This window comes from Trachinotus anak, unplaced genomic scaffold, assembly GCF_046630095.1.
Source record: "Trachinotus anak isolate AG129_WGS33_773 ecotype Australia unplaced genomic scaffold, CSIRO_AGI_Tana_v1 ptg000031l, whole genome shotgun sequence".
Classification (NCBI taxonomy): domain Eukaryota; kingdom Metazoa; phylum Chordata; class Actinopteri; order Carangiformes; family Carangidae; genus Trachinotus; species Trachinotus anak.
In genome coordinates this window covers 9,466,598-9,482,726 of record NW_027273882.1, presented here as the reverse complement: position 1 = coordinate 9,482,726, position 16,129 = coordinate 9,466,598, and the positions used below count along the sequence as shown (strand labels likewise).

At 43.2% G+C, this 16,129-nt stretch overlaps 2 protein-coding genes across 7 annotated transcripts in view; one reads left to right on the top strand and one right to left on the bottom strand.

The window, feature by feature from the left end:
- LOC139612241 (transcription factor IIIB 90 kDa subunit-like) overlaps positions 1-16,129 on the top strand; it is a 33,103-nt gene that overhangs the window by 16,283 nt on the left and 691 nt on the right. For all 3 annotated transcript variants that reach the window (XM_071467606.1, XM_071467607.1, XM_071467608.1), the window contains 12 exons: positions 7,538-7,687; positions 7,804-7,897; positions 8,803-8,929; positions 9,011-9,050; positions 9,252-9,347; positions 9,433-9,747; positions 9,866-9,927; positions 10,762-10,843; positions 12,111-12,163; positions 13,964-14,259; positions 14,431-14,479; positions 15,813-15,993. In XM_071467606.1, the coding sequence (XP_071323707.1) occupies positions 7,538-7,687; positions 7,804-7,897; positions 8,803-8,929; positions 9,011-9,050; positions 9,252-9,347; positions 9,433-9,747; positions 9,866-9,927; positions 10,762-10,843; positions 12,111-12,163; positions 13,964-14,259; positions 14,431-14,479; positions 15,813-15,993 (1,545 nt within the window). The remainder of the gene's footprint in view (positions 1-7,537; positions 7,688-7,803; positions 7,898-8,802; positions 8,930-9,010; positions 9,051-9,251; positions 9,348-9,432; positions 9,748-9,865; positions 9,928-10,761; positions 10,844-12,110; positions 12,164-13,963; positions 14,260-14,430; positions 14,480-15,812; positions 15,994-16,129) is intronic.
- LOC139612244 (BTB/POZ domain-containing protein 6-B) lies at positions 433-6,585 on the bottom strand. 4 transcript variants are annotated; one of them, XM_071467619.1, is made up of 5 exons: positions 5,698-6,585; positions 4,761-5,028; positions 3,146-3,236; positions 2,752-2,870; positions 433-2,071 (listed from the first exon to the last, which is right to left on the bottom strand). In XM_071467619.1, the coding sequence occupies exons 2-5, from the start codon at positions 4,964-4,966 to the stop codon at positions 1,039-1,041; spliced, it is 1,449 nt and encodes a 482-aa protein (XP_071323720.1). In that variant the 5' UTR covers positions 4,967-5,028; positions 5,698-6,585; the 3' UTR covers positions 433-1,038. The 4 variants fall into 4 exon arrangements, with proteins under 4 accessions (XP_071323720.1, XP_071323723.1, XP_071323721.1 ...); XM_071467622.1 differs by lacking the exon at positions 5,698-6,585 and adding an exon at positions 4,377-4,429 and having other exon boundaries at positions 4,761-4,902; XM_071467620.1 differs by lacking the exon at positions 5,698-6,585 and adding an exon at positions 4,385-4,429 and having other exon boundaries at positions 4,761-4,902.

Genomic DNA, 16,129 nt, shown 5'->3' with positions numbered 1-16,129 from the left:
CAGTGTCCGTCTGTCCTGAGAGGTGCAGCTCTGTTGTTTGGTCTTTGAGTCTAGTTTTTTGCAGTAGAGCTGGGTTCTATTCCCCAGTAATTTAAGTGAGAAAAGAGGGCTAAAAAGACTGCACTACATAACACTATAAACAGATGTTATTTTCCCTGTGATTATCTAAAAATTAACATGAAATTCTAATGTAGGATTTATCAAATGTTTAGCATTTATAGGAAGTAAGTTATTTGTACCAACATGCAAAATTAATTGGACTGCTCCTGCAGGTGTTTAGATCTTTTATTGCTGTGTTTCTATTTTTGTCAACTATGTGCTGTTGAACTTCCATGACGAGCATAGACTGAATTTTCTACACTGCCTCTATTTTAAAACATTGTTTACAGGAGAACTAAAACAAAAGTATATTTAAAAGAAATCATTTCGACATTGTTTGGCCTTAATTTTCATTTTAATGAGGTCTTGAAAGCATTGATTTGAGCAACCCTGTAAATAACACGAGGACAGTTTTTCTCAGACCTGCTCTCATTTGTTCACTGAGAGCAGGTCGGAGACAAGTCTGGGACAAGTTTATTCTCACAAATCTTTGACTTTGACCTGATGTCCAGTGACTTTAAATATGAACAAACTATATCGCATCAAATATGTGAAGCATCAGATGTAAATCCAACCTGATGAGCTGCAGGAAAAGTGCAGCTGCAGAACTACATTTCCCATCATCCACTCTGCCATCTAATAGGTCATCGCTGTTAAAGGCTGAAGCAGTAAAATATGGCTCTTTAGTAACATCTAGGGGCAGCTGCAGGAAACTACATCTATTTCAGGGCATTGCCTCAAAGAAACAGCAACACAGTTTACTTTTGCTTTAACATAACTGTTCAGTTTAATTTACTTTAAAAAACACTGACAAACCAGACAGCCAATCAGCTTCCAGTTCACTACAACAGTCCATCTATGAGAATTAGAGCTCCAATAACTTAATTACTGTGTTTATTGATCGATTAAAGACCCTGAAGCCATCTGTCAGGTTTTGGTTCAACAGTAGAATACCAGTTCAGGGATTTGCCCTCCCTGCACACCTGTCCCGTTGGTACTGTCTGAGGAACACTGGAACTGGAAGGTCACTTTCCCACACTGCACCTCAGTCATACCCTCCTGTCCAAAGTAACTCAGCTCATTTCCATCCAGGACAGCACTGACTGTGTAGAAGGTGTCCTGTTCCACCTGGACCGGGTGTTCGAACCATACAGGGAAGGTGCTGCTCGACCCGTCTGACAGGAACTTAGTGAAATTCTGGGCCAGAACAGTTCCCTGCCTCTTCAGTTCAATCCTCACACTGTACTCTGCCTTCCCGCTGCTTGACCCGTAGAGACCGAGTCCAGCCATGAAGATCCTCCTGTCCACTGCAAACTGAATACTGTCACAGCGTCCCCTATAGCGCCACTGATTGCTGCGGTAGGCCGAGGACTGGAAGCGGTGGCACCTCTGCGGTGCAAGACCGGCCCGCTTCACCAGGGGAAACTCTAGCATGGGTTTGTTGCTGGCAGTAAACCACAGGAAGACGTCACGAGTCTCTTTTAGCGTCAGGACATCTGACTGTGCTGCCCCATCTGCAAACTCCTGCAGTGTCATGGATGGGATCCGGACCAGGTACAGAGCTTTACCCAGCACTGCCCGCTGGTTCCTGGGGGTCACCAACAGGCCCCGCCGCCGACACTCAGCCGCTGCCCAGCTCAGCACTACCTGGAAGACCACAACCTCACGGATGTTGAGTGTTTCTCTCTGCAAAATGATCTCCAGCGTGGGCAGGTCAATCTCACAGAAACCTTCAGATCGGAGAGCAAGCTCAGCCTGAGCATCAATCACTTCCCAGCAGCGCTGTGTCAACTCTGGCTCCTCAAACAGCCGGCTCTGAGACAGCAGGACGCAGGCATTCTTCGCCTCCAGGCTTGTCTCCAGAAAGGTGACACATGCCTTCGCCAGAGCAGGAACAATGTACTTCTTAGCAGAGTAGAGGGTAGCAAGCACAGTGTCGGCCTCCAGCTCAATCTCGTCACTGTACATGTATCTAAAACAGAGCACACAGCAGGATAAGGACTTGTGTCTACTATGCACTTTTTTAAAGATATTTGAACTCTGGTGTTGGGTTTGGTCTTTTAACGCATTTTGACCTCTCTGGACACTAAAATCATATCACTCATGGAGAACTAAAACCCCACAACAACCACTGGAACCCTTTGTAGGACATCTGAGTCCTTAATGTATCCTGGAACTCCCTCATGGACCACTGAGATGCACTATTCTCTGAATCTTCCTTGAGGACTGTCACTTCTTAGATTTAAACATTAATCATAAAGTCCTCAAAGTGTCCTTAAGCAAGACACATTAGAATGAATATATAATAAGACTAGAATCCTTCTTAAGACCCCTGAAGCCAAATAAGTAACCTGAAGTACCTGAAAGGTCCGTATTGCCCACAGTGACTCTTGGAGTCCTCAAGGGCCCCTGTAAAGGCCTGGACACTACAGGATATGGTCTACTGAAGGCCATCAGCACATCCTTGGGAAGCCTGGACATTTATGACTATTCTCATAACTAATGCTAATATCCTAGCCAGACAACAACATGCTAAGTTAGCATCAGTCAGTCATAACAGCTCTTGTGGACTTGTGATTTAAGTCCAACATTACTTGTTTAGTTTAGGACTCAGGTCTTAAAGCCATTAAATCATCCCCAGGCTGGACTCACTTTAACAGGATGAGGAAAGCAGCTGGCTCCACGTCAGGGATGTGAATCTCAGATTGTCCCTCAGCAAGATCTCCATAAAACATGGCTCCAAACACCGAGCTGCCGACGGCCAGGACATACTACAACAGAGGTGGGAAACCAATCAGAACCAGTCTGAGTGGGACTGGACACGAAGGAGAAGTCAACTGAAGATGAACTACAACTGGACACTGCGCCAAGGTCTACTGAAGATGAACTAAGACCGGACATGATGCCGAGGTCTACTGAGAATGAAATAAGACGCTGTGCTTTTTCTTGAACAAAAAAAAACGCTTTCCTGGCAAGAACACGACGAACTACATTTTATTTAGATAGTATTGAGACACAGATAACTCCAGTAAACCATGTTCTTTACCTTATGAGCAGGGACTCTCTGAGTTTCTCCTGGAGGACCGACGATGAAGTGGACATCAGCCATCTGCTCATTGTTGAACATCAGAGCGTTCCTACAGAGATACAGTAACAACATGTCAACAACAATACAAACAATGGGTTAACAACAAATAAAGCATACCACTGTTGTTGGAAACCAACAGAAGGACAACTTAACTTTGACTGTTGTTTTGGAAACTTTGCACCAGAGGTTCATTCACATGACGGGGGAGGAAGCACAGCGCAAAGTTTAAAAGTCGTTCCCTCCTCAAAGATCTCAACAGTTAAATGTTATCAAAGAGTTTTACCTACAGAAAGGTAATACAGTGGAAAAACTGAAACAGTACGACTCAAGATGAACCATAACAACAACCAGAAGAATCTATGTATTCACAAAGTCAGGCAGACCAGTGGTGAAACAAACATTTACTAAACCTTCAATATAGGACAACAGGAGTAGTATCCATAGTATGTGTTGTCTTATACTGCCTGACGTTTCTTCATCAGGTCATTAAATCCCTGCAGCACCTGAAGGCAGCAGGACACTGCAGTCAAGAGTAGGGCTGGGCAACCTTTAATTAATATCGTGATTTTATCTTTAGGCTATACTGTGATCTATGATATATATCTCAATATTTAGAAATCTCCTCTGTAGCGCTTCATTAATGCCTGATTAACCCTTTGATACATGAAGAGACGCCTCTCATGCCTCACTGCTGCTTTGTGTGAGCTAGAGATCCAGCATCTCGCCTATTTTTCACTTGTGACGAGCTCTTCACAGCAAAAAGTAGACAGAGAAAACATCAGTTAATAGTCATACTGACATGATATTAGCAACATTATATAGAACTGACACATTTCACTATCATTTCAATGTCTGGACTTTATATGAATATGACACAGACATAAAGAAATATATAATTATTATATTTTGAGCAGCTGCATGTAGAGACAGAGGAGGCTCTGTGTACAATATGGTCACAGCAGAAACACAATGATGGTTATAATTATATTATGTCAATAATTTAACAGGCGATGTATTTTACTGGCGCTCTCTCTCTGAATGAGGGTAAACTAAAGTCTAAGTCAAACTGTGTAGATAGACAGAGCTGATAGTAGCAGTGACACACACACACACACACACACACACACACACACACACACACACACACACACACACACACACACACACACACACACACACACACACACACCTCCTCACCTACGTCACACATGCAGAGGGGTTTCTGGATGGGCGGGGGAGTGTCTGAGAGAGAGAGAGAGAGAGAGGGAAACACTGAGGAGAATTTCATGCTGGTGTCTTAAAACAATTCTGTGACCATTTCTCCTCAATGGTCATGATACAGTCATTTACATCATTCCACGAGGAACAAGCCACGGTCCATCAGGTGTGTTGATATGTGACACAGGACTGGGTCAGACACCTTACTGAACACACCTGAAAACGTCTTCCACATCACACTGGTCCTGTCTCCTCCATCAGCACCAGTTTGTCTCCATAAAACAATGATACCTGATTCCATGACAAGTCATTAGTGATGTCCTGTCATCCAATCAGCAGACAGTATATACCTCACCTCTCTCTGAGGGTGGGGTGTGCTGCCTGCCAGCTGTCTCCGTCCTCTCCAAAGTTGCTGCTGCCGCTCAGCTGATCGGCGTCTCGCTCTGAGATGTTTTCAGACGTTGGCTCTGGTTCGCTGAGCTGGATGAAACTCTTCTTCACCTCCACCACCTCCACCGCATTACTGTGGGGAAGGCTGGTGGAGAAAAGTTCAGCCGCCATCTCCTCCAGTTCCTCACAGGACAAGCAGTGAGGTTGAGGCCTCACAGCATGATGACAGCTTCCTGTCAGAGATAAATGTGAGGATGTGTTATTACAGAACAGCAGCCTGACAACATGTCAATCTCTGTTCTGACCATAACTAAAGAAGAGCAGCTACTAATCATTATCTTCATTATCTAATAATTCATCTTTATTTAGCTGATTAACAAGTTCAGCTGTAAAATGTCAGAAAATAGTGACACTTAACTTTATTTATAGAAGCAATAAATGATAATAACAACAATAATAATAATAATAATAATAATACACTTTGTGTCCTGGTTTGTTTTGTGATCCAGTGCACAGAGCAGACACTCACATCCAGTACAGACGTTCACCTTCACCTGCAGTCAGTGTACGGTGTTACTAAGAAGCTGGAGGTGTTCAGGTGTTACTCAGGTTGGTATTAACTGTGTAGTCAACCTGTTGTACCTGGTAGTTTATTGGTTTTTGTGTCTGAAACATCAGCCTCACAACATCTGTAATTTATTTTCCTCCTCAGGTAATGAGGAAGTACCTGCTGCAGCACAGGTGCTCCTGACGTGAGCACCAGGTTAATATATGATAGAGTGGTTTCAGATAATATGACGTGTTACAGGTACAGTACTCTCTAAACTGTAGTGCAGCAGAACCACCACAGTGGAAATACTCAAGTGAAGTACAAGTACCTCGGGACTGTACTGAGTACAGACCTGGTCTTCCCCGAGCCCTGCCCGCGTTACAGAGGTCTGGTCCTGTGAGTCGTGGGTCCGAGGGGCCGGTTTACTGTGTTCCGTCGGCTCTGACTGCGGGTTCTGCGGAGTCCGGCTCGTTTCCGTGGCTCCTTAGGTCCCCGGTCAACAGTCGATGATCCGGTCCGTCAGGGACGCTTCATGTCCTCCGTTACGGTGCCGCAGTTGCTGTTATCGCCCACACTGTCCCGTCAGGGCGGTCCCGCTCACACGGCTCGGTTCTGTCACACAGTCGGTGTCGGTGTGTCAGACTCCCGCCGTGCGCTTGTTCCGCCGTTACGGTTGAACACGCTCCAGCCTCTATTCGTTTCTCCGGACGCCATTTTAGGTCCTGTACATCCGTCTTCACCGAGCTGGACCGCGGGGTGGCGACAAAGCGCGGGAAAACTGATGTACTGTTTGTAGATGTTTGTAATGTCCAGAACAGGAGGTCATATAAACCTTACATTTCATGTGTCACTAGATTTATTAAAAAGAAAAGGATAAAGGATAAATATAGACAAACTGAAAATCTGCACTCTGCAATAACAGCAAAGCACTGCCCATAAAACAAGCTCAACCAACAGAGTCCATTCCTCTAAAGCGATAGATAGATAGATAGATAGATAGATAGATAGATAGATAGATAGATAGATAGATGACTTTATTCATCCCCAAAGGGAAATTAGGTTGTTACAGCAGTCCGGTGTATTAGAATACAAAAATACAATAGAATGGAATACTGAGGTAGACAGACAGAATAGAAATAAAAATACAGAATGGCAAGATATAAATACCATAAATAATAATATACTATGAATATACACAACAGTACAGACAAAAACCTGTCTATTATGTCAGAAATCACACATGGAACATATCCTCCATTAATCACACCCATCACTACTTCAGTGAATAACGAGAACGGGGTTAGGGTTCCTTGCATTTTTCCTGTGTCCACGTGAATGCCCTGCTTGGCACAAAACAGTATGATATCCAAAACGACATTAAGATGGTACAAGTTCATCTCAGTAAAGGTGTAGTCCATGGCATCACGGTTCATTTGATTAAACACATTTCTCCGGCCTGCAGCTTGGTTGGACCTGTAGCCTCGAAGCTTGTTCAATGAAACGCAGTGGGGCTTGCTTCTGGTGTTTTTCTCATATCTGACGCACGTACTTCTGGTCTACAAACCCCTTTCTTGCAAATGGACCGTCAGCTGCACTGGAGAAATGTCTGCACACTGTATTCCAACCAAGAAAACTGTCCATACCACTTAGATGAGAAGCACCTAGATTTTCCATTCTGGAGAGTGCAGGGAAATACCTTCAAATTTGGCTGTGATGGTAGCTTAGCAGTTGCAGGTAAATCGGTGGATAAACCCGTGTCAGACTGACCAGGAGAGAGCTTTGCCGCGGGGGAGAAGATGTCTCGACTAACCGCCTGGTGGTATAATGAAGCTGTGGGCTTTGGTAATGAACGTAGTGGCGTGTATTCTTCCTCAACTCTTTTTTAATATAACACATTAAAGAACTTCTGGAGGTTTCCTATGACTTGTCCAAAAGTTCTGTTTCAATTAAAGGACAAATTAAGCACACACACACAAGTAATATGTGAATCAACTTTACATTATTTCCTCTATTAAAAAATTTCTAACAGTGTATTTTGATCAAACTTGGCTGCGTGGGCCAGTGAGTAATGCAGATGGGCCAGTGCCACCCAGTCTGATTACTGGCTGCACAGTTGGTCAGTATCCTCTCCTTGTTTCCTACCCCTCCTCCTCTCCTTGTTTCCTCACCCCACCCCACTCCCATCCCCGCAGACCCCTGTCTCTACATCCCCCGGTTTGCTCACATGTTGGAGTTCGGGGTGAAGACTCATGAGGTTTCCATGACAGCTCTTCGCCTGGTTCAGAGGATGAAGAGGGACTGGATGCACACGGGACGCCGACCATCCGGCCTCTGTGGAGCAGGTAGAATACGGCTGTTACCACAGCAACAACTAACATCAACAACAAGATAAGATTATTAACATCAAACAAACCCTAACCTGAACCACCTCCACCCCCCCCCCCCCCCCCACACACAGCTCTCCTGGTAGCAGCTCGGATGCACAAGTTTCGTCGTACAGTGAAGGACGTGATCAGTGTGGTGAAGGTCTGTCAGACCACTCTGAGGAAGAGGTGAGACATGCAGTAGATCACAGTAGATCATAATAGGCTGCAGTAGATCACAGTAGATCATAATAGACTGCAGTAGATCACAATAGACTGCAGTAGATCATAGTAGACTGCAGTAGATCACAGTAGATCATAATAGACTGCAGTAGATCACAATAGACTGCAGTAGATCATAGTAGACTACAGTAGATCACAGTAGATCATAGTAGACTGCAGTAGATCACAGTAGATCATAATAGACTGCAGTAGATCACAGTAGATCACAATAGACTGCAGTAGATCACAGTAGATCATAGTAGACTGCAGTAGATCACAGTAGATCACAATAGACTGCAGTAGATCACAGTAGATCACAATAGACTGCAGTAGATCACAGTAGATCATAGTAGACTGCAGTAGATCACAGTAGATCATAATAGACTGCAGTAGATCACAGTAGATCACAATAGACTGCAGTAGATCACAGTAGATCATAGTAGACTGCAGCAGATCATAGTAGACTGCAGTAGATCACAATAGACTGCAGTAGATCATAATAGACTGCAGTAGATCACAGTAGATCATAGTAGACTGCAGCAGATCATAGTAGATCACAATAGACTGCAGTAGATCATAGTAGATCATAGTAGACTACAGTAGATCACAGTAGATCATAGTAGACTGCAGTAGATCACAGTAGATCACAATAGACTGCAGTAGATCATAGTAGACTACAGTAGATCACAGTAGATCATAGTAGACTGCAGTAGATCACAGTAGATCACAATAGACTGCAGTAAATCATAGTAGATCACAATAGACTGCAGTAGATCATAGTAGATCATAGTAGACTACAGTAGATCACAGTAGATCATAATAGACTGCAGTAGATCACAGTAGATCGCAACACCCTCTCTCCGTTCCTGCAGGTTAACAGAGTTTGAGGACACGCCCACCAGTCAGCTGACCATCGATGAGTTCATGAGGGTAGATCTGGAGCAGGAATGCGATCCACCCTCCTTCACCGCAGGACAGCACAAGGCCAAGATGCAGCAGGTAGATCTGTCTCTGATTGGCTGCTGAACCAATGTGAACCAATAATCAGTCACTAAAACAATTAACTGTCCTCTTCTGCAGCTGGAACAAGAGCTAGCCAAGAAGCTGGACGAGGTCGAAGGTCGGTAACTAACTCTACGGGTGGGTTAAGGAGCCGCTAGAGGGCACTAAGGACACTCTGAAGGACACTAGGGGAGTTGTTTCGCACACTAAAAGGACACTTGGTGCATGCTGTAGGATTCTCTAAAGGACAGTAGGGGATACTGAATGAATTATCACAAACACTTTAAAGGACTAAACCTTTTGTTGTGATCCTTGTCAGGAGAGATCAGCTGCTACAAAGACGAGATTGAGACTGAGCTGGAGAAGAGCCGACCCAAACTGAGAGGCATCTACGCCGCCTACGCTAAAGAAATCGGTGTGTCCTGATCCAGAGTCAGCTGAGTCTACTTGTACATCTCAGAAACAAAACAATTAACAAGTCTTTACTTCGTGGTTCTCAGACCCCGAGGATGTGGAGGTTTTGTCCACGACCTCTGAACCCGAAGAGTTGGAGGTTGAAGATGCCGAGCTCCAAGCTGCCACCCAGCACCTGACCCAAGACTTCCTGTGTCAGGTGATCCAAGAGGAGGAGGGGCAGGACAAGACGACAGATGACAGGAATCAAGAGTCGGGGCCAAAGAAAGAGGATGTGGGGCCTCAGCGTCAGGTCCCCCCTCTGGCCGTCATCCTGGGGAAGCTGCCAAGCACTGCCAGCCTGGACCTCCAAGAGACCTTCCAGACTTTCAACAAGGCAGAGACAGGCCAGAAACCTGACAGTAAGACCAGAGACACCTCTATTACATCATCTTTACATCGTCACAGTCAGAGGCAGGTGAGAACAGGTGGTGTAGTGTTTATTCTAATGGTCTGCTGTTGCCTTGGATGTTTCTACAGATGATCAGTCGGAGAGTGGAGAGCTGGACCTGGACGGTATTGATGATAAGGAGATTGATAAGGTCAGTTCATTCATCAATCGCTGTATTGAGCCCTTCTGCACCACAAAGGCAAAACATAGTCACTACATATTTGGTCAAAACACACCAAGACCTGAGTTTGACTTTTTTACTTCCATTTAATATGATAATAATAACAACCTACTTGTTTCTTCCTGAACTGTTCGACATTATTCATTCATCCGTACAAGAAAAAAAATTCTGAGGAACTAACATCTTCTTTACAGTTTGTTACTGCAGGGAAAATACAGCTAAACTCCTGCCAAAGTTAATTAGCTTAGCAGACCTCAGTGGCTGCCATCTCAGCTTTCGACTCGCAAAACATGTAAATGTTTTAAACTGTAAATTAATTCATTGTATTGATCTTAATATGATTATGAATAATAGTAAGGCAAAAAGCAAAAGAGAGATTCAGTTAATTCCTGAGCTATGGACTGCAAATGAATAGACTGAAGGATATTTCTGAAACAAACATGACAGGTATGTTGTTTATAGTTGCTGCCTGTTTGAAAAAAAATTATTACCGTCACTATGTTTCAATCAGTCACACAGTTTGGCAGCCAGCCTAAAAACACACCCAGTTACTGCTGTTTGCCTGTAGAAAGTAGTACAATCGTGATTTACATAAATTACAACATGAAGTTGTTAATGCTCTAATTCTTTTAACAGTGTCCTTTATTTGTTTTTCTCCTTGTTCTTTTGTTGTTGTGTCTGGAGAAGTGAACTACCTGTCTGTGCCTTCATAAATAATTGCCATATTTTACTGTGAAAGGATGTCTCTACAGGATGTGGTGTCTTCTTCTTAAGTCTGATTTTCTGCTGCTTTTTGTGCTGCAGTACATCCTGAATGATAAAGAGGTTCAGGTGAAGACAGAGCTGTGGATGAAACAGAACGCAGAGTACCTGAAAGAGCAGAGAGGTCAGGATCTTCATCATCTTTATTATCATAATCACCATCTCATGTCCGCACAGCACTAAGAGCAAAAGACTTTAGAGTCAGTGATGACTCTAAACACCTCCACAACTTACACAAGTGTATTCAAACCCAGCTTCACCTCTGAACACTTTAAACTACACGTCTGTTAAGCTTATGTGTAGGGACGGGGCTCCGCACCTTTTAGTGAACCATTTCAGAATTCATGCACCAAACTTTTTTAGGTCGTTTGAAATGAGGAAAGTAAAAAAAAAAAAAGTCCTATTTTTATTTCACTCAGCAGCAAAACAAATTTCAGATGCTGTGAGAAAATACAACATAACATCTACAGAATACAATGTAACACCTACAGAATACAACATAACACAGACAGAATACAGTGTAGCACTGACAGAATACAACGTAACACAGACAATACAGTGTAGCACTGACAGAATACAACGTAACATGGACAGAATACAGTGTAACACTGACAGAATACAATGTAACACTGACAGAATACAACGTAACACAGACAGAATACAATGTAACACCTATAGAATACAGCGTAACAGACAGAATACAACGTAACACAGAATACAATGTAACACCTACAGAATACAGTGTAGCAGACAGAATACAATGTCACACAGACAGAATACAACATAACTCAGAATACGATGTAACACCTACAAAATATTGTGTCAGAATACAGCGTAACACCGACAGAATACAATGTAACACTTACAGAATACAACATAACACAGACAGAATACAACGTCACGCCTATAGAATACAACATGACACAGACAGAATACAATATAACACCCACAGAATACAACGTAACACAGACAGAATATGGTTTAACACCAACAGAATACAGCATAACACGGAAAGAATACAACATAACACTGACAGAATACAAGGTAACACTGACAGAATACAACATAACACAGACAGAATAATGTTTAACACTGACAGAATACAATGTAACACCTACAAAATATTGTGTAACACAGACAAAATACAGCGTAACACTGACAGAATACAATATAACAACCACAGAATACAACGTAACAGACAGAATACGGTTTAACACCAACAGAATACAACATAACACCTACAGAATACAGCGTAACACTGACAGAATACAATGTAACACCCACAGAATACACCGTAACAGACAGAATACAATGTAACACAGACAGAATAGAACGGAATTCACATGGATCTCACTTTGTTGTATGTATTTATTGTGTGTTTATGTTTACAGAAAAAGAAGAGAGGATACAGAAAGAGAAAGAACAGGGGGTGTATAAAGAGAAGGTATGTGTTTCTGAAGCACAGGGTTTCTCAGGCTGGAGGTCAGGGGCTGTCCTGGTCCACCTCATCCACCTGCTGAGACTCCTGTCTGTTAATAATTATAGTGACCTCCTGACCTTTCTTCAGTTTAGCTGTTTTCATCACGATACTTAGTCCAGTTCAAAAGCTTTTAAACACAAAAACACAAACAATTTATTCACACACAAAACAATGTAAAGAGACAGAACATGACAATCATCATCATGTCAAAAAGGGCATTTATGAATAAACACACAAAATAAACTGACCATTTATTGCTCTTCACAGATCTGATGTCTGTTGGAATAAAAGCAAACTGTGTGCAGATGATGTCACAAAGGACATCAGTTAAAGGGCCCGACCCAGGAACATTGCTACGGCATTTTTTATCAGTTTCTCAGGAAATAATGTTTGCATGTTGATGTAAAAAATCTGACATATTTATGGTATTGAGATCAGATGCAGATGATAATGTGGATGTATGTGCTCTGCTGAGTTCTAGTTTTGTCTGTGGTTTAAAAGACTCTCTTTCATTCCCACTCCATGCCTTGTACGCCTCCTATTGCACTGTTTGAGTTTGCACAAGGCTTTACAACACTATTCTCAGTGCCAACATCATGGCAGGGGCAAAGAGACCAACTGGCCCCTGACGTACCACCACAAATCCCTGCACCACTGGTTTTTATCTCTTTACCTCCATGTGTGTGTTCCAGGACATGTCACATATTCTGTATCTACTGACTTCCTCTCAAATAAATCTGGTAACAACATTAACTGATTCAATAACTGCTGAATCTCAAATAATCCTGCATTGCGAATGCAGAGGCAGGACGTAGAGAGAAATCAGAAACTTTAAACTTTAACTGCTTAAAAGTTGAATAACTGAGTAACATTGGTATTACCTGCAAAGTGCACAGCATCTTTGTAAATGTCTTAAATTGTTTTGTTGTCTGTTTGGCTGCTACAGAGTGAATGAAAAGTGGAAATCAGTGACAGACTTATAACACATTGATGTCTCACAGTGCACTTACACCGTATATTCATTATTTGTTATTTTAGCTGTCTTTACATGATAGATGAGTCACAGCTCATTGATTTTCAGTGTTTCTGTTTCATTATATTCCAGCTGCTTCTGACTCTTGGCTGCAGCTATATGATGTTGACACTTAGTGAAATATTAAACTCCATTTAATAATTGTAATTCCATTGAAGTCAGATATTCTGGATGAAGTTCATATCCTTCAGTTTCCCTCCGAAACAAACTGGAGGATAGTTGAGAAGTATGCTGTCACTGAGGTATAAAGATAAACTTTGTTGAATTGTGATCGACTCATACCTGTAAGGTAACATCACTGAACCAACTGCGTTCACAGTTACCAGTTAGCATGGTAGATAGCTAAGTCTTGTCTCATTTGTGATCTGATAAACAGGAAATTCATCACATTCAGTTCCCCATGTCTCATACTGTGACTCATATTTCAGGGGACCTGCGTGAGCACAATTTTCATGGGAACGCAGCTGTCGACAAACATAGATGCATCTTGTCAGAACTAGTTTCTGCAAACTGCCCTGCAAGCTGGACTGGTCCGTGGATTCAGTCCCTCTTGGTTGATTGATTGTGGTCATTGATTTGTGTTGTTGGTCTTATGAATGTTTGTGTTCTCAGGTCTTTCTGAAAGACATCTGGAGAAAACTAAAAAAAAAAGTTGTAATGAAATGAAGTGAATTAAAATGAAAGTTGAAGTAACTGTAATAAAGTTTAAACTGACCACCATGTGTTTGCAGAAGAAGAAGAAGAAGTGTAAGAAGAAGGAGCAGATCGAGGCACTGACAGCCGGCGAGGCGATCGAAAAGATGCTGGAGAAGAAGAAGATCTCCAGTAAGATCAACTACGATGTCCTCAGAGACCTGAACAGCAGAGGGACAGGGAGCGGGGGGGGCAGCAGTCCCAGCAGAACCTCCTCTGACCCCCCCTGCCCTAACAACAATGGGACACGGAAACGACTCAACCGCCGCCGCCGAAGGAAGGCCAGCGAAGCAAACCAAGACCTTGCAGTTAACGCTAGTATCATGGGGAAGAGGTACAACTAATAATCTATAATCTGTATACAATCAATAATCTATCAAATGCATATACAATTCATAATACTGTATGTAATCTATATATAATCTAAAATCTTTATATGATCCCATCACCACATTGATTTTCACTCCTGAACTTTATTTTGTAATTTTCTCTCCTTTTGTTTCAGGTTCCGTCGCCTCATTTCCTCCTCAGCAAAGAAGAAAACTGACTCTCAGGTGAGCAACCCCACCTGTCTCCACCTGTCACACATTCACATGTAGCTGCACACACACATACTGTATCTGCGTATATATATATATATATATATATATATATAATCACCCTAAGTCCAGCATCCTGACACTGTGCACTAAGCAGAATGAGGAAGGCCGTGGAGTAGTGAGTATAAGAACGACTGTCCAGGATGAAACAACAAAGATCCAGGAGTACATCAGGAAGATGGCCCCCAAAGATGAATTGCTAAGTGAATACCTCAAGCAGCAGAAACCCGAGGATGATCAGGAGGAGGTACAAGCAGAGGCACAAGCCCATGCACGGTGTGTACCACCAACAGATAGAAGAAGTGGCTGATACCAAGAAATTCTACCATTAGCTGGAGAAAGCTGGACTGAAAGACAACACAGAAGCACTGATCATGGCAGCACAAGAACAGGCACTCAGTACAAGATCAATAGAGGCATGGGTCTACCACACCAGACAGGACCCCAGGTGCAGGCTGTGCAAAGATGCTCCTGAGACAGTTCAGCACATAACAGCAGGGTGTAAGATGCAGGCAGGAACAGCACACATGGAACGTCATAACCAAGAGGCTGGCATAGTGTACAGGAACATCTGCACCAAGTATGGACTGGAAGTTCCAAGGTCAGAATGGAAGACACCTCCTAAGGTGTTTGAGAATGACCGAGCTAAGATCCTGTTGGACTTCCAGATCCAGACTGACAAACTGGTGATGGCTGACCAACCAGACATCATGTTGGTCGACAAACTACAGAAGGAGGCAGTGGTGATAGATGTATCAATCCCAAGTGACAGCAACATCAAGAAAGAACACGAGAAGCTCCAGAAATACCAAGGACTGAAAGAGGAGCTAGAAAAGATGTGGAGAGTAAAGGCAACAGTGGTACCAATGGTAACTGGAGCACTGGGGGCTGTGACCCCCAAACTGGGAAAATGGCTCCAGCAGATTCCAGGTACAACGTCTGAGGTCTCTGTTCAGAAGAGCGCAGTTCTAGGAACAGCTGAGATACTGAACCCTCAAACTCCCAGGCCTCTGGTAGAGGACCTGAACTTGAGGAAGACACACCATCCCAGGAGGGGTGAGAGGGAGATTTATTTTTTTATATCAATCTCTAGTTGTGATAACAGTTGCTGTTTGAGACAAAGTCCCTTCTGAAAGTCTGCTAGAAGATGTGAGTGCAGCACCACAGACTGTCCCTACTAAGACCATCACTGAGACCAACGAGCTGCAGTGATCCTACAGAGGATAAAGATCCCAGCTGTCTAAGGTTACTGGTGTTCTAGTTTAAACTCGATGTGTTCATCTCTCAGGCAGAAAACACCGTTGCCATGACAACACTAACAACTACAGAGACTGCAGCTGAGCCCACTCCCCACCCCGAAGCAGACACTAGCTCCGTCCCTACAACTGCCCCTCCCACTGTGGTGGAAGAGGAGGAGGAGGAGGAAGAGGAGGTGGAGGAGTGTGTCAGCGCTCTCCAGCTTGTAGGAGGTCAGTACAGGCTTTTATTGTAAAATTCCAGGCTTTAAGAACACAGACAGATTTTACTAAGAAAAGGTTGTAGCATTAATAAGCAAAGACTGATTGATTGATTGATTGATTGATTGATTGATTGATTGATTGTGTG

Coding starts and splice junctions, on each gene's coding strand:
- LOC139612244 (XM_071467619.1), bottom strand. CDS start 4,966: ATGGCGGCTGAACTTTTCTCCACCAGCCTTCCCCACAGTAATGCGGTG. Junction 3,237..4,760: donor CACCCCACCCTCAGAGAGAG/GTGAGGTATATA, acceptor GTATCTCTGTAG/GAACGCTCTGATGTTCAACA. Junction 2,871..3,145: donor AGAGAGTCCCTGCTCATAAG/GTAAAGAACATG, acceptor CCTCTGTTGTAG/TATGTCCTGGCCGTCGGCAG.